At 46.1% G+C, this 25,947-nt stretch overlaps 1 protein-coding gene and 1 long non-coding RNA gene across 5 annotated transcripts; one reads left to right on the forward strand and one right to left on the reverse strand.

Moving 5' to 3' along the window:
• Window positions 1-1,861: 1,861 nt before the first annotated feature.
• On the forward strand, window positions 1,862-24,751 carry ALOXE3 (arachidonate epidermal lipoxygenase 3). 4 transcript variants are annotated; one of them, XM_079132946.1, is made up of 15 exons: window positions 1,868-2,396; window positions 2,986-3,190; window positions 4,222-4,303; window positions 4,799-4,918; window positions 5,212-5,337; window positions 8,035-8,138; window positions 8,687-8,859; window positions 9,597-9,740; window positions 9,826-10,029; window positions 10,123-10,209; window positions 10,782-10,951; window positions 11,549-11,670; window positions 17,567-17,667; window positions 18,281-18,403; window positions 23,866-24,751. In XM_079132946.1, exons 1-15 carry the CDS (start codon window positions 2,250-2,252, stop codon window positions 24,043-24,045), a joined length of 2,088 nt encoding a protein of 695 aa, XP_078989072.1. In that variant the 5' UTR covers window positions 1,868-2,249; the 3' UTR covers window positions 24,046-24,751. The 4 variants fall into 4 exon arrangements, with proteins under 4 accessions (XP_078989074.1, XP_078989073.1, XP_078989072.1 ...); XM_079132945.1 differs by having other exon boundaries at window positions 1,873-2,396; window positions 18,233-18,403; XM_079132948.1 differs by lacking the exon at window positions 23,866-24,751 and having other exon boundaries at window positions 1,862-2,396; window positions 18,196-18,288.
• Window positions 8,709-10,146, reverse strand: LOC306657186. The gene is made up of 3 exons (XR_013762723.1): window positions 10,042-10,146; window positions 9,417-9,521; window positions 8,709-8,841 (listed from the first exon to the last, which is right to left on the reverse strand). It is a non-coding gene; the product is annotated as an uncharacterized lncRNA (long non-coding RNA).
• Window positions 24,752-25,947: the final 1,196 nt, after the last annotated feature.

The raw sequence follows: 25,947 nt of genomic DNA on the forward strand, positions 1-25,947 counted from the left end.
GAGGCGTGGGTTCGAATCCCACCGCTGCCAGGCCAGAGTTTTTCCCCTTAGGAGTCCAGGTTACCAGATTATAGTGCTAAGAACCAACTGGGCACTCTAGTTTTACAAGGACCAGCGCAGCGTTTTAGCTATGACTTTTCTCTTTGATATTCGAGGCAGATACTGGGTCTCCCTGTATACCCCAAGCCAAGACCTGACAAACTGTGTAAACCCTTTCCTCATTGTTGATCTTCATTTTGATACCGTTCACAAGTATAACTTTCTTATCTCAACATTAGCACAACTTCCAAAATATCTAAATAATACCGCGTTATCTTCAATGGTCCCTAATAGTGGCTCTAATTATCCTGTTTGAAAACCTCAGAGAACCATGTCGTAAATTGCTTTTGTTTTTAGATTCTTGGTCACAAGAGAATGTTATCTACGAAATCAGCAAACAATGTAACAGATTTTAAAACCGGAACTAAACCTAAAAGGTAAGGTTCCACCGAGATTTGAACTCGGATCGCTGGATTCAGAGTCCAGAGTGCTAACCATTACACCATGGAACCTCGGTGTTGGGTGTTTCTTCGGGGATTATATACATTACTTAATACCCTATTTTGTCAGAAAACCAAACAACCGCGGATGATTTGGGTAGATATTAATTAATTGAGCACCTGAGATATTAATTAATATGTACTGTCAACTTCTAAAGCTTAAGGCTGTACGAAATAAGAAAATTTTATTAAGAATTTAGAAATATTAATCACATATTAAAATAAGATTTTGGAATATGGGGTTAAGTAAAATATATTAATATATTTCACCCTATTCTTTTTACTCTTTGATGTGGTTTACTAGATAATTTAAGTACATACGTATGTGTATATATACTTTTCTCTACCTTCTCTCTGTCACTCCTTCGACTCGAGAATAAATCCCTGTATTTTTCTGACTTTTTTCCATTGATTTGTTCAAAGGAGAACTACACATTAGCTGTACTCCAAAATAAAAACATTTATATAGCTGTGCTCCAAAATGAAAGCATTCTTAATGCAGGGAAAAAGGAAGCACGCCCGAACAGGGACTTGAACCCTGGACCCTCAGATTAAAAGTCTGATGCTCTACCGACTGAGCTATCCGGGCTCTTAGTGAGGCTCCCTTCTCTTTTCTAAAAGAGGTTTCCAATGCGAAAGCGCAGGCTTGCATAATGATATAAGAACTCTGTGCCTTTGAGCAAAGAACCCTGACACGTACTTGTGGCTCATCTGCTGCTGATTGAACTTTTTTCACCTCCCTTCCTTAGAAACCTGTGAAGGCTAGGACTGGAGCTGGAGCTTCGTGGAATCTGAAACCTTATGATGCCGGGACTGGCCGCGCGGGGCCGCTGCGGGTTACAGGTTTTCCTCCAGCAAAGGTTCCTCGCTGGCCCTTGTGACCCGGATTCTGGAGATCTCGGACTCCTGGGCTCACGCCCACTGCCCGGCAATCTGAGGGCGGACCTGGAGCGAAAGGAATGCCACCTGAGGCCTCCAGATGCCTTGTACTAGGACTATTTCATTCTCTACACCGGCCCTTGTCCAAGGTAGAAACTGAGATCGGGCGTGCTTAAAACAGGAGACGGAGAGGTTGAGTGTGCGGAGTGGCAGCAGAGCTGTTACTGACCTCCCGGTGGTGTGCAATGTTGGGATGCATCTGCGACTCACCTGCATGTGGTTGTAGTCACGTGTGATTTATGACCTAGTGCTGCTCACCTGTGTATAGTGAGTGATTCATATGGATGATTCACGTGTAGGAATTCGGATTTTCTGTGCTCAGTTCTGTCTGGGAGATAGGAGAAAAGGGTTTTGGAGGAAATTGAGGAGTGGGTGGACAAAGGCCCCAGGGCGTCGGTCGAGTCCCTGACCAGGCGGAGAGTAGAGTCCCAATGATACAGGCATCATCTCCTCCCTCCCAGTGGACCCAGGCTCCTGATATTCATCTGGGTGAGCCAGCCAGAGGGACCGGCTGTGCCAGAGACAAGCAAACAAATATTAGGGTGCAAGACTGTGGGCGGGGAGAGGAAGTCTGATCCACCAGCCAGAAACTCGGGTGAGCGAGGACCCAGGAGCATCCCAGAGAGAGCTGGGACCTTCCTTAGGCCTACCCTTCCCTAGCCTCTAGTCCTTCGCTCAGCAGCCCACTCTGCCGTGTCTGTCGGTCACCTCCTCCAGGCCGTTTGCTGCTGTGGCCAGCGTTGCCGGGGGCATTCCTTCTCTCCTCCCACCATGGCAGTGTACCGCCTGTGTGTGACCACTGGTCCCTACCTGAAGGCGGGCACACTGGATAACATCTCTGCCACACTGGTGGGTACGTGTGGTGAGAGTCCCAAGCAGAGGTTGGATCGAGTTGGCAGGGACTTCGCCTCTGGATCGGTGAGTACAAAGGAGAGAGAAAACTCTGAGGGAAGGGCCCACAGTCGACACTGAACGAGGGGAGGGGAGGTTCATCCCTGCTAGACTCAGCTATCTTTGCTGAACGCCTGATGCTCACCCTGACCTGTCACCATTTCTTTTGAGATCCTTGTCTTTTCTGGGATGACAAATTTCACCCAGGCATGACTGTAGAGAGGAAGGAGTACAGGCAGAGGGATCAGGGGAATTTCACTGGCTCCCTGGCTTCTCCCATAATTTGAGGGTGGGCTTTGGGCAAGTTTCTTTCCCTCTCTGAGCTGACTTCCCCTTCTCTAGAGCAGATTCAAGGTTATTCACTGGTGGCCTACATTAGCATGTCCCACTAATAAAGGTGGCTATGGAAATCCAGCGCCAACTCTGCTCACATATCCCCTGCTTCTCCCTGGATGAAGGGCTGCCTCTTCCTCATTCACAAAGGAATGGCATGGGTCAGCAGCAGTTCAGGTTTATAAGTCAGCACAGGTGGAGATGTGGATGCACCTTACAACTCTGCAAGGTTGGCCTTGACAGTTACCTACCTCTCACTAGTTTGCTCCCTTGGTCACCCCAGGTCCAGAAGTACAAGGTGCGCTGCCCAGCAGAGCTGGGTGAGATATTGCTGCTGCGACTTCACAAGGAGCGCTACGCTTTCTTCCGCAAGGACTCCTGGTACTGCAGCCACATCAGTGTCACTGCCCCAGATGGCACTGTTGCCCACTTTCCCTGTTATCAGTGGATTGAGGGCTACTGCACTGTGGAACTGCGCCCAGGAACAGGTGGGCCAGAGGCCAGGGCTGCTCTGTACTCCAGAAAATGTCTTTTGGGATTAAGGGTGGTGTCTCCCAAGTACAGGATGTATGACGTAGGCATGGGGTTAGGAACTGTGCTCCCATGAAGATGCTTTCTGAAAATGTGCTGCTAACACCCTGAAATGCAAAGGCTTTCTGGGCAATATTTATTCCTCTGCAGGCATACACAGACACACACACTTTTACAGACACACACTTTTACAGACACACACAGCTAGGCAGTTTGCATTCCACAGCTTCCATCTGTATTTTCTTAGATAATTTTTCTGGAACCTAGAAGGAACCAGCAAGCTAATTAGATTTCAATAGGTGAAGAAACCTTGAATGTATAGACAATGTAGCTGGAGAGGCCCAGTCCCCTACTTCTAACTTCTCTAGAGGGAATGAATGAAGTCCCTGAGGGGTGAGTTTGGATCCCTTGTTGAATTTGTGGGTCCTTTCAAGGATATTGGGCTTGAGTCTCTCCTGAGCTGGCATCCCCACATAGGAAACACCAGGCAGCTCTGTTTGTTGAGATGAGTGTCAGGGATGAGTGATGGACATTTTAGGTCAAGGGGAGTTGAATGAACATTACCCCATGGCCCATAGTGAGCTCCTCAGAGACTTCACTATGGACCGCCATCCTTCAGCACAGCACATCCATTATTTCACAAATATATGGGTTCACTAGTTGTTTCCCAAGTACCTGTTATATGCATAGTGATAGGGGCCATGTCAGATGCTGGGAATACAAAAAAATGAGTACAGTGTGACCTGCCCTCAAAGAACTTACAGTCTAGAAATGAGACAAACATGCAAAAAGTTAGAGAAGTTTTAATTTGGGGATGTAGTTGACTCAAATCCCTGATGAATGCATGAAGAACATGAAAGCATCCCCCATGTGACTCACATGAAGGTGGCTCTGGAATTTGGCTCAGGTGTTAGGGGGTGCAGGTGATGTTTGTAAGAGAGGTATTTGAAAGGAGACTTACATGAAGGACAATTTTCATTCCCTACAGCGAGAACTATTTGTCAAGACTCCCTTCCCCTTCTTCTGGATCACAGGAAACGAGAGCTTCAGGCCCGACAAGAATGCTACCGGTGAGGGTGACATAATTTGACTTCTTTCCCCATCTGTATTCTGATTTAAGCTTTAATCAGACACCAGTTTTAACCTTGGGGGCCCAATTCTGATCAGGACCTCATTTAAATCTAACCCCAAACCAGGCATGGTGGCACCTGCCTGTAATCCCAGTGATTACAGAGCCTGAGGCAGGAGGATTGAAAATTCAAGGCCAGTCTCAGGAACTTAGGGAGACACTGTCTCAAAATAAAAAATAAAAAGAACTGGCAATTTAGCCCAGTGGTAGAGCATGTGTTGAGCATGCTTGAGGCCCTGGGTTCAGTCCCTAGCATTGGGGAAAAAAAATGTTATCCTGATCTAAAGTCCAGGGCCTTCATTGAGAAATTCCAATTCTCTGTCACCTGCCCAAAAAGTGAGGTGTCTGGAGTTTCAAACTGAAGTCATATTTTTAAAAGCTAAGGCTTCTGTTTATCCCATGCTTGATCTGCCACTTCTGGTCTTTCCCTGGACAGCTGGAAGATCTATGCCCCTGGCTTCCCCCGAATGGTGGATGTCAGCAGCTTTGAGGACATGGAGTCAGACAAGAAGTTTGCCTTAACCAAAATGACACCTTGTGTAGACCAGGGTGACAGGTGAGGGCCAAGGCTTGGGAAGGAGGTGGAGGAGCATAAAGTGGAGTGTCTGTTGGGAGGATGGAGCCCTAGAAGGAGGAGTCTATAACAAATACAGTTTCATTCAAGAATCAGGAGTAGAGGGGGACTGGAGATGGGCCTGAGGGATCTAGCAGGGAGGGCCAGGGAGGAGCTAGGAGTGAGGGGAGACAAGGGGACTCTGGGGTCAGGACTGAGCGAGGTAATTAAGGGGAATGGGCGACAGGTTCTACTGATTGGTTTCCAGCCTTCCTCCTTCCACCATCTCTCCACAGCCCTGGGAATCGGTACCTGCCTGGCTTCCCCATGAAAATTGACATCCCATCCCTGCTGCACATGGAGCCCAATATTCGATACTCAGCCACCAAGACCACCTCGCTGATCTTCAATATCATCCCTGCGTGAGGCCACTGCCCTCTCTGCACTCCTGCTCACTGTCCCTTCTGCCCCATCCCTTTGATGCACATCTTACATCTTTGCCCCAGTATCTACCTCTCTCATCTCCCACTGATCCTAGGCTCCCTCTTCCCGTCCCCTGACTCCCTTTTCCTTACCTTTCAGTCTCCCGACTCTCTGCCAACTCTACCCATCTCAGAGCACCTACTCTGAGTAGAGCATAGACTGAGAGACTATTGGTGGGACCATACTGGACAGAGAGGCCCAGTCCTTAAGCTTTAAGGAGGTGGAGCCAGACTACTTCTGACTCAAATCCTATAACCAATGCTTTCTAGCTATGGGTCCTTGATTTCCACTTTAGTCTCTATAGAATCTCCTCACTTGTAAAATGACCATAACACTGGGCATGGTGACACATAACCTGTAATCCCAGCTACTTGGGAGGCTGAAGCTGGAGGATCATTGGTTCAAGCTTGGTCAACTTGAGGTTGTATCTCAAAATAAAATGAAAAAGAACTGGGGACAGAGCTCAGGCAGTAGAGCTCTTGCCTAGAATGTGCAAGGCCCTGGGTTCCATACCCAGGACCACAGGAAATAAAAATTATCCCTGCCTCATAGATTTTGAGGAGCATTAAGTAAGATACCCAGCAAATAATAATCTCTCAATAGATGTTCCTTAGTAGCAGTATTCAGAGACAGTCTTTGGAGGGAGGAATCCATAGGTCACTAAGGAGGCATTCATGCAGTTAATTAGCCATCAAAGGAGTCAGCAGTTTAAGTCAATAGCTGGGTCTCTAAGTGTGATGTGACTGGAATCCAGTTAACCTTCTGGGTTCCTGGAGAGTAGAGGGGTCAGCCAAATCCATTTTCCCCACCTTTTGGGGAAAGAGGTGGGGTTGAAGCAGGCTGGGGAGAGAGAGGAGGGGAGAATATGTAGGTCCTGCCAAACCTAGGTTGGGAACTGTGAACCAATAGCTTGGGTGGGAGCAGGAGACTCAGCTGGTCACTGTGCAGGGGCTGTATGTGACTTCCCAGAGGAGGCCAGGACAAGGAGCTGGGCCTCCACCTCTTGAACCTCTGTGTCCAGGATGATTCTTACAAAAGAAACAGATGGAAGGGAGTATAGAAGCAGGGGAAGACACTCTGGAGTGTCTGAAATGCATAAAGTGTGCAGGCAGTTCTGGCTCAGGCTTGAGAACGAGAACACCTAATGAGTCCCAGGTAGGATAAGGGACCAGAGGAGCACAGGGGAAGACAGAAAGAGTCCTTGAGTTGGTTCTCAGATGGATATGCAGGTTTACACAGAAGAGGGCCCAGGAGACCAAGGGAACCACCATTCTGGGGCTCAGAGGTGGTCTATAGGGATGAGATAGCTGGTGTTTTGCTCCATTCAGGAGTTTACAGGGAATTGAGCACAGGGTGACTTCAGGGTGTTTTGAAAGACATTTGTGGCAAACCCTAATGAAGGAAGACCCATTTTTTCTCCTTTATTTGCCTACTTAGCCTCCTCTACTTTCATGATTGAGTTCCTGCTAGTTTTTCTCATCTTCTGGGTTTGGATTGGCAGGCATTGAGCAAATATTTGTGGGATGAGTGAGCAAGCACTTAGTGAGTCCAGGTGGCCTTGTCCCTAGTCCTGTCAGATCATGAATTCTTCCTTCTCCTCTGCCTTCCCCAGTTGCTCACACTCTTCAGGGCACATCAGTGTCTTTACACAGCCTAACTTATTGACTGATTGCCACAAGCCAACCTGTTCCACACTCCATTCCCTTTCCTTTGGTTCAGCCCACTTGATGAGTGCTTATTAAAGTGGGTATTTTGGGGAATACAGAGCCAACTCTTGCCCTAAGAAGTTCACAGTCTAATGGGGGTGATATAAATATGCAGTATGTTGATAATGCAGGAGGTGGTGGGTGTTTTGTGAAAGATCTAAGGCATATTTTGGGGGAGGTCAGGCAAGACTTCATAAGGACTTCACATCAGAGATGCACTTAGAAGAGAAGTTAGATCTCATAGTAGGTAGAGATGTAGGATATGACTTTTAAGGAGAGGCCCAGCTTGAATGAAGCTCAGAGGTAGGGGAATTTAATTTCAAGCATTTTTTCCTGATTGTAAAATGATGTTCACCATAAAAAAATTTCAAACAGTATACACATCTACAGAGTCCCCTCAGCTTGCCAGTTCTACTTTTATGAATCCAGTGTACAATGTCAATCTTTGAACCAGGTGTGGTGGTCCATGCATATAGTCCCAGACACTTAGGAGGCTGAGGCCAGAGGATCACTTGAGCCCAGGAAAGAGAAAAAGTTGGGAAGTTTGATTGCAACGGGCTGATGGGGAGCTTCATGGACTACCAAGGCTTGGCACTTGGAGCTTTGTTCTGTAGGTAGAGGGAGGCCAATGAGGGTCTGGGACAAGAAGGAAGGTTAAATAGACCAGACCAAAGTACCAGTGAGCATGACTTCTCTGTATCTGGGTCCAGGGCACCACTTTCGCAGCCCTCCGAGGGATGTTTGCTTTTGAACCAGGCACACCCCCCCACTTCCAAGGCTGTAGAGCCTCACTGAAACCTAGACTTTTCTTCCATGTGGATTGTTAGGCACTTTCTACTTTGGGAAATGAATCTGTCAGTTCTCTCCAGGCAGGAGCACAGTGGCCCCCAACAGACCCCAGGCTTCACTCTCACCTTCCCCATCCTTAAGGTCCTTGGGCATGAAGATTCGAGGGCTGCTGGACCGTAAGGGCTCCTGGAAAAAGCTGGATGACATTCGGAACATCTTCTGGTGCCACAAGACCTTCACCTCAGGTATGGAGAGCCAGGGAGGGGAAGCCATCCTTCAATTTACCTCCCATTCAGACCCCTTTCTCCCATTCTTGGGACACAGTCCTCTCCCAGTTCTCTCAGAAAAACTGCTGGATTCAAGAGGGAGGAACTCCTGGTTCCACTGTGGTATCTCCCACATTCCCCTGGGGAACCCAGGCACCTCCTCTGAGGAGGAGATAAGAATAGGGAAGTGAGAATAGAGGGACACTGTCTTCCCAGAATAGGTTCATGGTCATTTAAAGAGTTCTGATCTTGATCAGGGGCACACAGTTCACTTCTTTACTCCTACTACAAGATGTTCTGAGCTTTGGGTTCAGAAAGTCTTAGGTTCAAATCCCTGCTCTACCACTTAAGTGGGCAGGTTACTCCATCCCTCTGACCCTCTGTATCTAGCATTCAATCGAAGATGTAATTATACCTACCTCATAGAGTCACTGGAAGAAAAACCTAAGGATGAGCAAGGGCTGGGCAGGACCAGGACCTAGGGAAGTAGGTTTGAGACCTAGTGGTCCCTTTTCTTGCTCCCCCAGAGTATGTTACAGAGCACTGGTGTGAGGACAACTTCTTTGGGTACCAGTACCTGAATGGCGTCAATCCTGTTATGCTCCATTGCCTTTCCAGCTTGCCCAGCAAGCTGCCAGTCACCAATGACATGGTGGCCCCATTACTGGGACCAGACACCTGCCTGCAAGCAGAGTTAGAGGTTGGTGAGGAACTTAGCAGTGGGCCTGATAGGAGGGACATGGGTGGGTTGCCATGGTGTGTGTGGAAGTTAAGGATGGAATGACAGGCCTGTGAACCTCAGCTTCTGTGCAGTCCTGGACCCTGCACCTTGTTCAAGTAGAACAGATATGGACAAAGGCCAGATGGACTTGGGATGGTTTGAGAACTGTTGGGGGACTTCAAGATCCCTGGTGCTGAGAGCAAACTGCTTTAGAACAGGTCAATGGCAGGGTCACCAGAGGTAGTAGGAATAATTGTGAAGAACTGGGAGCTGTGAGAGTGTGGGAATAACAATGATTCAGTCTCTCTAGGGCACTTAAGCCCTCAGGCATTGTCGAGAAGGTTAGAGATGTGGTTGGTTAATTCTCTTTGAGCGTTGATTTTGCTGTTGTTGGATACATAGAGTTCAGATCTCAGAAGGGAATTACATCTAAGTTGAGAGAGTGGGAAGGACCAGGTATGGGGGGGAGGAGGAGAGGACGCTTGACTTGTCCAAGCTGAGAGGCCAGGTGAGAGATTGCATAACGACAGACTCACCCGGACCTCATTCCGGACATTCTGAGAAGGGTGCGGTACTCAGCGTTGGCCATAAGCTCAGACACCAAGAATTGCTGAGGTCGAAAATGGGGACTTCAGCTCCTCCTTGAGGTAGAGAACGGAGAGGGAAGCAGAGCATCGGTGGGGAGGGTACACTAAGCCTCTGTGCGCCTTCTCCAGAGAGGGAACATCTTCCTAGCGGACTACTGGATCCTGGAGGAGGCCCCAGTCCATTGTCTAAACGGGCGACAGCAGTACGTGGCGGCCCCGCTCTGCCTGTTGTGGCTCAACCCCCAGGGGGCGCTGCTGCCCTTGGCCATCCAGGTGAGCTGGGGTTGGGGCTTTGGAGGGTGGGGCCTCAGGGGGCAGATAGTCTTGAGTCTTGCCTTCTTATCACTCTTCCGTGCAGCTCAGCCAGACCCCCGGGCCCAATAGCCCCATCTTTCTGCCCACTGACTCTGACTGGGACTGGCTGTTGGCCAAGACATGGGTGCGTAACTCTGAGTTCTTGGTGCACGAAAACAACACGCACTTTTTGTGTACGCATTTGTTGTGTGAGGCCTTCTCCATGGCCACACTACGTCAGCTGCCGCTCTGCCATCCAGTCTACAAGGTTCGTATCAACCTCCTACAGGGCCAAAGGGCGCGGGGCCTGGGCGGCCTTCCCCGCAGATCTTCGGCTCATGTGACCTCTTTCCACTCGCAGCTCCTGCTTCCCCATACTCGCTACACCCTGCAGGTGAACACCATCGCAAGGGCTACGCTGCTCAACCCAGAAGGCCTGGTGGACAAGGTGCAGCCTCCCTGCCGCAGCCCTGAGGCCCCACCCTTGAGTATGCTTTGCCCCACCCACAAGCTTTGTTAGGCCCCAGAGACCACTCCGCCACCCGGCAGGCTTCTTTCCACAAGCCCCGCCCCTCTCAGCAGTCTCCAACCTGCACGGGGTTCTTAAGCCCTGTCGGGTTCATAAGCAGGGTCGGAGTCTGCCAATCCTCTCACAGAATTTCAAAGTGGAATAAACAGTTAGCAGTAGGGATCTGGGGGTCCCCATTGAGACCCCACCCCCACCCCAAGCCTTCGTTTCGGAGGCAGGACACCTCCGGCCCCAGCACTACCCTCAGCTGACTGCGCCCCGTCAGGCTCAGGTCTCTCTGGCTCTTAAGTCATAGTTTCAGTTATCAAAAATCTCAGGATCTTTCCTCTGAACTTATCAGGGCTGCAACCTGCTCAGTCCGTGTCAGGCAGGCCCACAGGGATGCCTGATCTGTGGTCGTGGAGGGTTTGGCCAAGCTCAGAAGCCCCTTCCTAGGCCGAGTCGCTAGCCCCTGGGGTGGGGTTTGGGCAAGCCTGGGTGCTATGTTGCAGGTCACGTCCATCGGGAGACGCGGTCTCCTCTACCTCATGAGTACGGGTCTGGCCCACTTCACCTACACCAATTTCTGCCTTCCGGATAGTCTGCGGGCCCGTGGCGTCCTGACCATCCCCAATTACTATTACAGAGACGATGGTCTGAAGATCTGGGCGGCCATTGAGAGGTGCGGTCCCAAACCGGCAGCCCCTCCAGACCCAGCTCCTGGTCTCTGGGCAGTGTGGGGCCCCTGTGTTCGTTGCAACTGAGGCCCTTGGGACTGGGGATTCCAGGTGTTTTCAGAATTCTAGGGAATTCTCAAGGGTAGGAATTGGAGTTGGGGTGCCTTGTGAAATGGCAGGTAGAGAGGGACTGGGTGTCGTGAATGCAGTGGATGAAGAGAAAGAGCGGGGAGGTGTCCAGAGGAGTCAGGGGACAAGACCTTGTCCAACAACTCAGGATGGCTGTGACCTCCAGGCAGGCAGGCTTCCTCCAGAATGCTTAGTGAGGAGGAGGATGCAACGTGAGGCAGACTCTCCTTAGTGCATTCTCCCCCAGGACCCTGTGCAGAAAGGCGGCTCAGAGCCTTTGTGACTCAGGACAGGAATGAGACTTAAGGGAATCCTGGGCCCTCGGGTCTCCACTGAGCTCCCCCAACACTCGGGGATTCTCAATGGACTCTGGCAGCCTGCCTTTCCCCAGCCTAAGGAGCAGTTGGCCTTGGTGTTCTGGTCAGGCTTGACCCCAAGGTCACTTCAGGGCCATCAGCATCTCTTTCCTGCAGCTTTGTCTCAGAAATCGTGGGCTATTATTATCCCAGTGATGCATCGGTGCAGCAGGACTCGGAACTGCAGGCCTGGGTCGGTGAGATTTTTGCTCAGGCGTTCCTCAACCGGGAGAGCTCAGGTATCCCATCTGTCCCCACCCCCACCCCAAGCCCTTCCAGGTTCTTGATGATCCTGGCCTCCCCACTTCCATGAACAAATTCTTATTTATTACTGTCCCACTTAGCAGATGAGAAAATAGAGACAGAGAAGCCTACTGAGGCAGAATTCTGGACACAGCCTTGCTGTGCCCATCTGATTCTTCCACCTTTATGCAGACTAATCCATTCACTTCCACATGCTGAACTCTGTCAATGTGCAACATATAGTGGTAGGAGCCATCTCTGACTTAAAAGGATTCTAGAACCTTCTCTCATGCCTGTCCTGACAGGTGTTCCTTCCAACCACCAATGTCTCTTCATTTCCTGTGGCCACAAACCTCTTCATGGTGTGGGTTAGTCTTACTATTGCCTGACTCCTCATTGACATTTGTCCCCTAGTTTTAGCTGTCTCCCATCTTCTGGAACTGCCTGAGAGGACTCTCAGAACCACCAACACCAATGGTCCTGCTCAGCCTCCTTTCCTTAACTCAATGCCTAGCAGATGCCCCATACCACCCTCATCTCTTTAATCTTCCATTAACTCCAGGGAGGATTTGGCCTCCTGACCTTCCTACTTTTTTCTGAGTCCCAGCAGTTTTCCCATCCCAGAACTTGGCTTGTCCTGACTCTCTGACTCCTCTTTCTATCCCTCTGTAATGGAATGAGCCCTTCTCCTATTTCTTTTCTGTAGCTGATTTTCAGAAATTCCATATTCTCCAACTCAGAAGGACTTTTCTTTTTGGTATTTCACTGTCACCCTTAAGACCAGTACATGAAAATTACAAGTCATCCCTTTAAAACTTCTGGCCTTGCTTGGGTTAAAACAGTTCCAATGTCCATTCTCCAGTTTCCTCAGCCCAGCCTGAGACTTCTCTCAGCAGGGATGTAGCTTCAGCTGGTTTAGTGCTTCTGGTGGCCACACAGTGGAGTTCCTGTCTGTGGAGACCCAGAGAGAAGAGGTGGTCTCAGATGGCTCTCCATATGGAGGGACAGGTGTTGCAGTTCTACCTGGGATGGGACTTGGAGCTTCTTTCTCTCTCTTTCTTTTCCTTGTGGTAGTAGAGATTGAACCTAGGGTCTCACACATAGTAGGCAAGTGCTCTGCCACTGAGCTACATCCCCAGCTCATGCTTTCTTTTCTTTTAAATAATAACAACAAAACATTCTTTTCAAACATACACTAATGTAGAGAGTATAGTGTAATGAGCATCCATTTACCCATTTGCCAGATTCAACAATGCTCTTTTCTTATTAATCTGTTGTTTGGTTTATTGATGGAGCTTTTGCAAGTAAATTATAGTCATCCTATTTCACCCTAGTCAATGTCTCTTAAAATGTAACATTTTTCTTCAAAACCACAATACTGTCTTAACTTCTCTTTATTTTGCCATGCTGGGGATTGAACTTAGGGCCTCATTCATGCTAGGCAAGCACTGCACCACTGAGCTACACCCCCAGCCCTACATAATTGACCATAATTTCCAATGTCACCCCACATCTAGTCCACATTCAAATTTCCCCACCAGTTCAGTTTTCCCTCAGTTGATCCCATTGATTCAGGAATTAATCAAGGATCACATGGTATATTTTGTTTGTTAGTTTTGACTCTAAAGTTTCTTTTAACTCATAAGGGCACCACTTTCCCCTCTGCTTTTTAAAATCATAATACATGGACTCAGGGAAGAACCCAGACTAGTTGTTCTGCACAGTGTTTCACCTTCCGAATTTCTCTAATTGTTTCCTCATGATTTCATTTATCTTGTTCCTTTGTCTCCTGTGTATTTTATAAACTGGAAGAAATACAAAAAGGGTTACAATAAGGATTGCACATTTTTGGCAAGACTGTTTCTCAGGTGATGCTGTGTCCTCTGCATTACATCATCCTGGGAGGCGCTTAATGTCAGATTGTCTCAGCAGTAGTGATGCCAACAGTGATTTCTAGGTTAAGGTGGTGACAGCCACATGTCACTTGGGTTTTTTAAAAGGTGACCTTTCTTGTGTTTTGCAAACCCAGTGTTGATCTTGAGTCGCCCTGATCTGCTTCCCCACCCCATCGGGGGCTGTTTTTTGTTTGTTTGTTTTTGTTTTTCCTATTTAAGAACTAGACTAGGTAGGCATGGTGGTGCACACCTGTAATGCCAGTGGCTCAGGAGGCTGAGGCAGGAGGATCACAATTTTGAAGCCAGCCTCAGCAACATAGCAAGGGGCCCTAGACAACTTAGTGAGACTCTGTCTCAAAATAAAAAATGAAAAGGATATGGCTCAGTGGTTAAGCATTCCTGGGTTCAGTCCTTGGTACGAAAGAAAGAAAGAAAGAAAGAAAGAGAGAGAGAGAGAGAGAGAGAGAGAGAGAGAGAGAGAGAGAGAGAGAGAGAGAGAGAAAGAAAGAAAGAAAGAAAGAAAGAAAGAAAGAAAGAAAGAAAGAAAGAAAGAAAGAAAGAAAGAAAGAAAGAAAGAAACCAGACTGGGATCTAATTACTGTCAGTTCAAGTCACCTATCTTACTTTATTAAACATGCTTCTCATTTCTTACATTCAGATTGATAATAGCTCTTCCAACTACTACAAGCCTATTCTAGATTCATATATTTAAAAGTAAAACACACTTATTTGACTGTTAGTCTTTTGATTCCATATTCTGAGAAGAAAAAATACACAATATGAACTGCAGAAAAATCCCCATAGCTACTCTGCCCTCTGCTTAATTTTTTAATTGCCAGCCTCCAAGTTTAGGCACAGAACATTCAGGAAATTCCCACCCCCTCTCAGGTGAATGCCCAATCCTTCCTCCCAACTTCTTTCTTCTGCTCAGCTTGACTCCAAACCTTGGATCACTGTTTGCTCATGTTCCCCTCTTTGTCTTCCTAAATTCTGTTGGGTGGCTAATTTCTATTGTCCTCATCATTTCCCATTGTTATCACCCAAGTCCCAGACCTCATTGGTGCTCCTGCATGGTGGCAGCTGCTTCTCAACCACTTCCTCCTCTCCCAACCCCTTGCTCCTTAGCAGGCCATGCCTACTAGTCCTTAGAAATACTGCCCAGAAATCCCATGCCCCAGCACACTGCAGCAGCCTCATATTCAGTTATGTCCCCTCTCCTTGCTTATGCCCTATGCTGTCCCACCCAGGCATTTTACTCTCTCATGCATTCACTCCATTCAACCATTAATTACTGGGCTCCTAATTTTTATTAAGCATTGTTCTAGGCGCTTGAGTTTAGCAGTGAACAAACGGATAAAAATCCTGTCTGTAATGGAGCTTAACATTCTTTCAGGGAGATTCAAATAATCAACAAACAAATATGTCAGGTGGTTACAAATGCTAGGAAGAAAAACAAAACAGCATTAGGGAAATTATTTCATATGGGTGCCAAGGAACTGACGCTTAATAGAGACGTGAAGGAAGAGGTGGAGCTAGTTCTATGGATAATTGGTATAAGGGTATGCAGGCAGTGGGACCCAGCTACTTGGAAGGTTGAGGCAGGAGGATCACAAGTTCCCAGCCAGCCTCAGCAATTAGCCAGGCCCTACAAAACTTAGGGAGAGCTTCTCTCAAAATAAAAACTAAAAAAGGCTGGGGATGTGGCTCAGTGGTTAAGCACCTCTGGGTTCAATTCCAGGTACAAAAAAAAAAAAAAAAAAAAAAAAAAAAAAAGAAAAGTTTGCAGGCAGAGGTGTAGTAAATGCAAATACCCTGAGGCTGGAGCCTGTTGGTGTTTTTGAGTGCTATTAGGAAGGCCTTTGTGGCTGGATTGGAGTGAGAAGAAGAAAAGTTGAGAAGGAAAAGAGAAGGAATGGGAGCCAGATCCAGTAGGGCCAATAAGATGGGTGAGAGGGGAAGACCGTCGAAGGTTCTAGGCAACGTCAGTTGATTTATGATTTCTTTTTCTTTTTTGTGGTACTGGGGATGGAACCCAGGACCTTGTGCATGTTATGCAAGTGCTCTACGACCAAGTTACACTGCCAGCCTCTGATTTATGATTTTAGAGGATCACTCTGGCTGTCATGTGAAAAACAGACTATAAGGGACAAGAGTGAAAGTAGCAGAATTCATCCAGAAGAGAGATGATGGCAACTGGGTAGTGGTGGAGATTGAGCTGGGGAGGAGAGATGAGATTCTGAAAGTCTTTGCTGATATGTACGATATGACATAAAAAGAGGAGCGAGTGCATACATTTTGGCCTGGGAAACTGGATAGAGTACAGTCATCTCTTGATATGCAAGGGGGATTGGTTTCAGAAACTCCGGGGAGATCAAAATCCTCAGATGCTCTAGTCCCTCATCTGAAACGGTATAGTATTTGCATAGAACCTACACACATCCTCCCATTTACTTTAATCATTTCTAGATTACTTTTAAAACCTAATGCATGGGGCTGGGGAGATAGCTCAGTCGGTAGAGTGCTTGCCTTGCAAGCAGAAGGCCCTGGGTTTGATCCCCAGCACCCAAAAAAAGAAAAAAAAAAACCTAATGCAGTATAAATGCTATGTAAACTGTTGTCATAAGCCTATGGCTTAGGAAATAGTGACAAGAAAAAAAAAGTTTGCATTTTTTTTTTTTTCCTCCAAATATTTTCGATTAGAGGTTCGTTAAACCCACAGGTGCGGAATCTCCTGTGCTGAAATGGAGCCACTGAGGGAGGGTCAGGGGAGTCAAGCATTTGGTTTTGCGAGGTTAGGTTGGAGGTGCCTTAGGGATAGGGGGATGTCAGGGAATCAGCAACAGATTTATGCCCACTACTGAGTCAAGTTCAGGAGACAGGAATGTGAATTTGGGAGTTGTCAGTGAGTGGGAGCTGGGCAAAGCCACAGACTGGGGTTAGGTTAGTGCAGTACAGACAGAAGGACATAGGGCTGAGCTCTTCTCCCTCCAACCCTGACAGGGCTTTCATCTTTGCTACCCTCCCACCCTGCCCCTTGCCTTTTTTTGTGGTACTGGGAATTGAACCCATAGGCACTTTACCACCGAGCTACATCCCCAGCCCTTTTTATTTTTTTATTTTGAGACGGGGTCTCACTAAGTTGTTCAGGGTCTCACTAAGTTGCTGAGACAGCCCTTGAACTTTCAATCCTACTGCCTTGGCCTCTGGAGTCACTGTAATTATAGGCATGCACCACTGCACCTGGGTCATCTTTGCTAATTCTTTTCAAATTGTGTTTATTTACTCATTTTTGAGATGGTGTCTTGCTATGCTGCCCAGGCTGACCTTTTATTCCTGGGCTCAAGCAATCCTTCTATCTTAGCCTCGTGAGTAGCTGGGACTACAGGCACACATTGCTGTGCCCAGCTTCTGCCGTCCCTTAACTTGGGGAGGCCCCTTATCTTCCTCCAGGAAGGTCTCTCCTAACCACTCTAGCCCCAGTGCCTGTTTCTGTCCTACCTGTCTTCTCTTCCAAGAGTCAAACTCTGGCCTTGGATATTTCTTTCTTCTTTCATCACTCTGTGTTTTTAAGTAGTCATCTGTTTCTGCTACGAAGCAGAAGATGATCCATTCTGGGGTGCTTTGGACAAATCTTGGTAAATTGAGTAAATTAAATCATTAAGTGCTAGTATGGGCTACAGAGTCTTGGAGGTCAGGAAGAGGCAGTTTGGTGCTTGACTTGAACCTGGTTTCATCATAAACCTTGTTGGCCAAGCATCCATCATCTTGTCCAATCCCAGTATGTAGCTCCTATCTAGACCCCCTTCAGAAACAACAGACCTTGGTGATGGCCATCCCTAACTTTATCCCATCCCAAATCTTAGTCTAATGATAGTTGTGGTCCATGTCCAAGTCCTTACTCCCTTACTCTCCATTTGCAATGGGCTCCTGACCTCAGCTGCTCCTAGGAATCCAGTCCCTCCCTATCCTACCCTCTTCCTTTCATCCCCACACCCAGGCTTCCCAAGCCACCTGTGCACACCAGGAGAGTTGGTGAAGTACCTCACTGCAATCATCTTCAACTGTTCCGCCCAGCATGCTGCTGTCAATAGTGGGCAGGTAAGGTTGCAGAGGGCAAGCTTCATAAAAAGTCTGTTAGTCTTGGCAATGGACTTGGGGCCAGAGTTCAGGTTGAAAGCATGGGCAGATCAGGTTTGGGTGGGTTTATGATCAGGGTTGGGGCTAGAGTGACAACTGGGTGGAGTAAAGGGCCAGTGCTGGGTGGTAGCTGGGTGGAGCTGGGTCTAGGGTTACAATGGAGACTCAAGTTGGAGTTATGTTGGGAGTAGAACTTGTGGGCTCCTGTCTTGGTCAGGACTGGACCAGGTGGAGTATCAGGTTGCTCTGTGGCGTGCCAGCCCAAGGCCCTTTTCTAGGATTACCTACTTTCTGGGTCCTCCTCCCTCCCTGGTGACTCACCCCACCCAGTCCTGGGACATTGGGTAGGGAATGACAACGGGTGAGCTGGGCTCCTGCTCCACTTCTGGGACTTTCCACAATCCCCTAATTTCCCAACTGCAAGACCTGGGATGGTGGAGGCGGGATCGGGAATGATGAAGAGGGAGCTGGTCCTCATCTTCTGGCCAGCTGATCCAACTGGGGTGTGTGGGGGGGTTCTCCATAGCATGACTTTGGGGCCTGGATGCCCAATGCCCCCTCATCCATGAGGCAGCCCCCACCTCAGACCAAGGGGACCACCACCCTGAAGAGTTACCTGGACACCCTCCCAGAAGTGAACATCACCTGCAACAACCTTCTCCTCTTCTGGTTGGTCAGCCAAGAGCCCAAGGACCAGGTGTGTGTATAGTAGTGTGGATGGGGATGGGTCTTACAGGGCCAGGACAGTGGAGGAGGTGGTAGTGGCTATTCTGAGGTGGGGACTAAATGCTGGGATTTATGCACACTACTGAACTTCTTCAGGTTCTTTTAGTTTCCTCAGAAAATGATACTTGATTCCCCCCAAAGACAGACATTAAAGCAAATACTAGTTTAGTGGCTGGGGTATAACTTCCATCCAATTCACAAGTTTACCAATCCACCAATCCATCCATCATCCATCCGTGGATGCAGTTGTTCCCTGGTCCATCAATTACTCATGCATTCTCCTAAACATTAAACAAAAATGTTTGGGTACCTCCCACATGTCAGCACAGCACTGGGTACCAGGCATTTAAAGTTGAGTGAGACTTTCCTTCTTTAAGAAACCTGTGGTCTACTTGAGACATATGGGTAAATGAAGAAGGGCATCACAGTGTTTGTAGGAAGTACACACATATGAACTCCTCCATTTAGCATGTACTTCCTGAGCAGTGTGCCAGACACTGGTGGGCAGCCATGAGCCTTGTCCACAAGCTTTTCAGTTTAGGGACAGAGTAAGGACAGGGCTCTGTGGAAGCCTACAGGTTGAGGGGAACCCAAGAAAGCTTCTTGGAGGAAGCAACATTGAAGCCAAAATCTGTGGGACAAATAGACAAAGAAGGGGCAGGGTTGGTTTCTGGTTAGAGGGAAGGATACAAGCAAGGAGTAGAGGGGAGATTCCACTGGTGTGTTTGTAGGATCGTTATGGTTTAGTGCAGCAAGATGGCAGGTGGAGAGGAAGGTGGGTCTTTGCAGAATATTCATTTAGAGGATAAAAGACAATGAGAGGGCCACTCAAGAGTTTTAAACCAAAGATGTCATGATTCAATTTGCTTCAGCAAGGGTGCTTCTGTCGCCATGTGAATGGGTGACAGGGACAATTGTGGAGTAAGGAGACAGAGAGGAGGCAGTTAAGAATCAGAGGCCAGATGAGCAGCCCTTTAATCACCAACTGCTGTCATTGCCATTTATACAATGCCTAATCACTCATGACTCTGCCTTCCTGGTCTTGCTCACAAGTTCTTTGACACGTGAGCATCTTCTTTTTCTCATGCTTAATTCCATTTGGTGCCAGAAAGAATGCAAATGTTTTATCTTCCTAGAAAGTTTTATATTTGTTTGTTTTTGGACACAGGGTTTTGCTGTGTTCAAGGCTGACCTTGAACTTCTAGACTTAAGCAGTCCTCCTACCTCAGCCTCCCGAGTAGGTAGGGCAGGCAGGTGCCACAACCACTGACTCAGAATGATTTTTTTTCAGTGCCAGGGATGGAACCCAGGGCCTCAAGCATTCTAGGCAAGCACTCTGCCACTGAGTTACACCCCTAGCCCTTCATAGCAAGTTTTAAACAACCATCTCCTATCCTAGGAATGGCAAGAACTTGTCCCTGAATCCTGCCCCCTTTCTGTTCCCAGAAGGATAAGTAGGCAAGAGGATAAGGGTAGAGGGTTCCTTCCTCATAGGAGAGTCAGAAGTTTAACCTAGAAATTTAAAACAACAATAACAACAGTTGTCACTTACTGAGGATACATCATGTCTCAGTCTTTAAATCAGATACTTTGTGCACACTCTTTTAAAATACAAAACACAATTTACATGTTAGGAAGGATAGCTCTTTGTGATATGAACTGAAATATCTCCCTTAGTTGTCTTTTTCAAAAGTTTGTTTTGTTTATGATGTTTCTTTCCATAAAAAATTGATTTTTATGTAACAAAAAGTACCAGGGAAATAATTTACAACTTGGGGAGTTTGAGTCATGAAAGGTTAGATAGTTCTTGTTAACTACAGATTTGTAAAGAAAAAAATTTCAAGTTTTCTTCATATCATTTCATGGTTGTGTTATTTAAAAAATATCTTTGGTACATATGGGATTTATCATGATAAATGAGGTAAGGCAGGGGGATATTATTTTAATTATCCCTATAACGTTTATTGACTACTTCTTTTTCCCCAGTGATTTGAGATGATGTCATCTTTATACATTCAATTTCTTTATGTATCTGAGTGTACTTACTTCTGGGCATTTTGTTTTGCTAATAGACAGGTATGATACTCTTAAATTATTTAGGCTTTTAAAAATGCCTTAAAATGTTTTAGTGCAGGTCCCACTTCTACATTTTTTTTTTCACTAAATTTAGCATCAGGTGATATAGCTTACAACTGTTTTCATTGAGATTTCGTTAAATTTACAAATTAATTTACATAATAATATGGTCCTTCTATTTGTAGAAAGGCTATTTTTTTTTGCTTTCAGTGGTATTTTAATTTTAATTTTTAATAGGTCTCACATTTTTATTGACAAACATATTAATATAGGTTTTGTTACTGTTATATATGAAACCTTTTCTTTCATTAAATATTCCAAAAGATTGTTTGAATATATGTAAACTATTGATTTTTATATGTTGAATTTGTACTTGGTAATCTAATTGAGCTATCTTACTATTTATATTAGCCGTTAATAAAATACCTTGAATCTTACAAAAAAAAAAGATCACTTTGCTTTACATTTCTAAAATGAAAAAAGAATGTACAAGATAAGAAAAAAAATACAAAACAAATAGTAGCTATATTTAAAGTGCTTAGTACAGTGCTGGCATATAAATGTTCAATAGATGGTAGTTCATTTATGGGGGAAAAAACCTGAGGTTCAGAGATATTAAGCAATTTGCTCCACATCACTTAGCTAGGAAGCAGCCTTTGAATCCAGCCTGTTGTATTTTTTGTGTTCAGCTTGTCTGGTGACTATGCTATCTATAGTTTTAGAAGTTGCATATCAGTCTGGCAAATAAGATGTAAAACTGATTCTTTGAAAAGACCAATAATATAATGAACATAAATATACAACATTAGGAATGGGGAAGGGAATACAAAAGTTTTTAAAACAGTAAGAAAATACTGGTTACAAATTACATCACTATTTCATAGGGCTGAATCAACCTTGCCTTCCCAGAATAAAGTAGACTCCATCATGGCACATTATTATTTTACTATACACTATTGGTCTTTGTTGGCTGATATATTTGCTTACAGTTTTATGTAAGCAAACTTGGAAATCTAGATGAAAAGAATGATTTTTTTGGGAGAACATAAGCAATTGAAACTTTGGAAGAGATGAAAACCAGACTTATATGTAAAAGTTTGTAAAAGATCTGATCCCTTTCAACAAGTATTTTCTAAGTCACTCAGACTGCTTGAAAGCGTGGAGAAAGGTGGAAGCTTCTGAATAATTTCACTGAATTAATTATAGAACCCTGACTCCAAGATGGGCAAATACTTTTTTTAGTTGTAGATTGACATAATATCTTTCTTTTATTTATTTATTTATTTTTTATGTGGTACTGAGGATTGAACCCAGTGTCTCATATGTGCTAAGCAAGCACTGTACCACTGAGTTGCAACCCCAGCCCCCAAAGGCAGTAATCTTTAGAAAGGGAAGAGGGTCTCATTAGAAGGCTCCAGTTGCAAGTTGACACTTACCACCTATGTGACCTTGAATATGTAATTTGGCTTCTCTAAGCCTCAATTTCCTTATCTGTAAAGTGGGCATGATAAGAGTACCTGATTTAAAGATTGTTGTATCCTTGTAATGGTTCATGTAAAGTGTTTTAGAGGTTAGCTGTCATTAAGAAAATGAAATTATAAACTCCTTCTACTCAGCTACTACAATCTGAAAAATATATCAACCAATGAAGGCCATAATATATAGTGAAACAATAATGTGCCATGACCAAGTCTGACTTATTCTAGGAATGAAAGGTTGGTTCCACCTTAGGAAATGTAGCAATATAATTTGTTACATCAACAAAGAAGCATACCATATAATCATTTCAATAAATGATGAAAAAAGCATTTGATCAGTGTGAACAACTGTTGTAATAAAAACTCAGTGTAAAATGCAACGCCCTGAAGGGATTTTGATAAAAATGTGTTTAAGAAAATGGTGGGTGGCGCATGCCTGTAATCCCAGTGACTGGGGAGGCTGAGGCAGGAGGTTCCAGAGTTCAAAGCCAGCCTAAGCAAAGGCGAGGCACTAAGCAACTCAGTGAGACCCTGTCTGTAAATAAAATACAAAATAGGGCTGGGGATGTGACTCAGTGGTTGAGCACCCCTGAGTTCAATACCCAGTACGAAAAAAAAAAAAAAAAAGGTGGTGAACTGGGTATATAGCTCAGTGATAAAGCACTTGGCTAGCACTTGCCTCCCCTAGCAAGGGGAGGGGGTGGGGAGATAGAGGGAGGGAAAACTTATAATGAAATAGTAGAGGTCTCCTCATTAGAATCTGGAATGGGAAAGTAATGCCCATTATTACTGCTATTATTTAACATTGATCTTAAGGGATTCATCAGAGCAATAAAAACAAAAAATTATTTTAAAAACATGAATAATATTTTTTTCTATTTAATTTTAGTTGTAGGAAGACATAATACCTTAATTTTACTTTTACATGGTGCTGAGGATCAAACCCAGGGCCTCATACATGCTGGGCGAGTGCTCTACTACTGAGCCACAACCTCAGCCCCACGAGTAGCATTGACAGCTATCTTGTATGAGGGTTATATTAGGCAGGAAGAGTCTGCTGGTTAGGTCAGATGCTGGGCCTGGGCATTGTGATGGTGAACTGGTATGTGAAGTGATGTGGAGGGAGGGACAGTCCTGCACACAGGAGGGAATTGACACTCAAATTCATTGTAACATTTCTTTTCTCTTTGCTCTTTTGTGGTGCTAGGGATCACATCCAGGACCTCTTGCACACATGGCAAGCATTTACCACTGAGCGAATACCCCAGCCCTCCTTGTGACTTTCTTGATTGTGGTTATCCATGCTGTAAAGTGTGACAGTGTTATGGTGATTGTGTTGGCAAAATTTCCATTATGTTAGTTGATTCTGAAGGTGCCTTGGAACCAAGATGCTGGTTGTCCTCAGGGGCTGAATTTTGTGAGATTGTGAGGTAACAGGTGTATTCTTGAGTCTATTAGCTGAAGTATGTCTATGCTGATCTCAGTTGCATGATGAATGTGATTGTGCTCTTCTACTTTAAAGAGTGGCTCAGGGCACTGGAAGGGAAATTGAAAGATTTTCTAGTTCAATCCATCTACTTTCAGATTCAGGAATTGAGTCTCAAAGAGTAAAAGTCACACACGAAGGGTCAGCAGAGGGAACACAGAATTTAGGTTGACTGGCTCCAAGTCTGTCCCCTCTACTGTGTGGACTCTGGGTGTTGGGAGGCTGTTCAGGGTGAGGCTGCATACAGTGATTTGGGGTGGTGGTTTGAAGTGTTATGTTCACAATGGCTGTCGTGGGGTCGTGCCTGTGACTGTGCATGTTGCCACATGTGATCTTTCATTATTCTCCATCCCATCTGAACATCATCCGCACTTGTCATCTGTTTTTTCCCAGAGACCTCTGGGCACCTACCCGGATGAACACTTCACTGAAGAGGCCCCACGCAGGAGCATTGCCACCTTCCAGAACCGCCTGGCTCAAATCTCAAAGGACATCAGGGAGCGGAACCAAGGGCTGCCACTGCCCTATGCTTACCTGGACCCTCCCCTCATTGAGAACAGTGTCTCCATCTAACCCCCACCTCAGATCACCCCAGAAGAAAGGAGGATCCAAGCATGAGGAAGTCGAGCTTCTTAGGGTCTTCCAGACCCTTCCATTCTCCCTATTCTCAGCTGGAACCTTCTTTTCTGCATATGGGGACCTTTTCAGCCAAGATGGCTCTGGCATCATATGAATGAGCCACGAACTGTGAGGGATCAGGGCAACAGTGTCTGGGGGAAGCCGCTAACTGAAGTCAAATGCACAATACACCCCTTGAAAAGGAAGGAACCTTGTACCCCTTGCCCTACTTTGGGCAGCTTCCTGTTCCAGCCTCTTGTGGGAATCTACCTCCTCCCATTGGGATGCCCAGGTTGGGTTTCCAAGCTCTCCTTCCCAGTCCTCCCCATCCACACCCTCTTTCTCCTACTGTGGCTTTTCGATTCCCCTTGTCTCCATCCTCAGGACCAACCCACCCAGCTTCCTTCTCTAGAAGATCCTGGAAACTGGACACAGATGGGATGTGTGCCTGGGTCTGTCGTGTGGTTCTCTTTGCCCCGATTACCTTTAAGGGGAGGGGAAGAGTCAGAGCCAGTTCAACTGGATATCTAGCTGCAGTTCTAGGGGACAGGCCCCTGGGTGTGTGTGCAGCTTCACTCTCTTTCATCCTACTTCACTCTAATCCTTTTTTCTTTTTCTTTTTTGGTCTTTGAACTCAGCAAGTTCAATAAAAGCTAACATATCTGGCTCTCATTTCATTTTTGTGGTGTGTGGTGTGTGTGTGCGTGTGTGTGTGTGTGTTGGGTGATGGGGAACAGCTGAGAATCCATGGGTTGTCCCAGCTCAGTTCACCACCCAGTCTAGCCCTGTATTTCTGCCTTCAATTCCTAGACTAATATCTGGACTCGAGATACTGGTTGGAAAAAATTGGGCATTTTGCAAAGCCTTAGAATCCAGCTTCTGGATGTGGTAGTTGTTAGTGTTGCCCCTGAAATCCAGTTCTACTCTGGACACATGGAAGACCTTCTGCTGTCCCTCTTGTGGATGGGTGGAGTCCTAAGATGAATTTTGCCTGAGTTATGTGCGGAAGTGTGGTTATCTTCAGGTTGGAGGCCCTCTGGAGCTCTCTCTGCCCCTCAATTCTGGAAGTATGTGTCAACATGGCACTTGCAGCTGCTCATGTGTCCAAGGGACTAGAGAAGAGGCCCTGCTGACTGAGCTGAACATAGACCTGAATGAGAAATAAATGTGTTTTTTTTTTTTTTTTTTTTTTTTTTTTTTTTTTGGGTGAAGCCATTGAAATATTGGAATTGTTTGTTATTGCAGCATAACCTAGCCTCTCCTGACCAAAATCACTGAGGTCTGGAGAGTCTGATTTTTCTAGTCACTCACCCCTTAAAAACAGAAATTTGGGGCTGGGGATATAGCTCAGTTGATAGAGTGTGGCCCTGGGTTCAATCCCCAGCACCACAAAAACAAAAACAAACAAACAAAAAAACCAGAAATTTGTACAACTCTCAATCAGTCATCCACATCTCTCTCCACAACTGCCCAACATCTTGCCCTAGACCTCAGACCCAGTCCACCTTACCTCCTCTGCCACCTGAGTCAGATTCTGTGCCTGAACAATCCCTGGTCATGGCCTCTCTCTGGCCAGCGTCACAGTGTCTTTGAACAATGAGAGGGAGATGATTCTTCTGTCCCTATGATGCTGGTACTAGAGGAATCATCTTTAGGGTCAAAATAATAGGTGAACAGGTGACCCCCCACTCCCCAGCCTCACATGGCCAAGGGTTTTGCCTAGGATGACATCATTTAAGGAAGCAAAAAGTGCTTTCTATACAAGCATAGTTCCACAAAAAGTCTTAGATCTTTGTTTTTTAACTCATTTTTCACCCAGAGCCCCTGCTATGCTTAAATTTTGGAGCAACCATTGTC

This window comes from Sciurus vulgaris (assembly GCF_902686455.1).
Source record: "Sciurus vulgaris genome assembly, chromosome: 3".
In the NCBI taxonomy this organism is placed as follows: Eukaryota; Metazoa; Chordata; class Mammalia; order Rodentia; family Sciuridae; genus Sciurus; species Sciurus vulgaris.

Coding starts and splice junctions, on each gene's coding strand:
- ALOXE3 (XM_079132945.1), top strand. CDS start 2,250: ATGGCAGTGTACCGCCTGTGTGTGACCACTGGTCCCTACCTGAAGGCG. Junction 10,030..10,122: donor TCTGCCATCCAGTCTACAAG/GTTCGTATCAAC, acceptor TTCCACTCGCAG/CTCCTGCTTCCCCATACTCG. Junction 10,210..10,781: donor CAGAAGGCCTGGTGGACAAG/GTGCAGCCTCCC, acceptor GCTATGTTGCAG/GTCACGTCCATCGGGAGACG.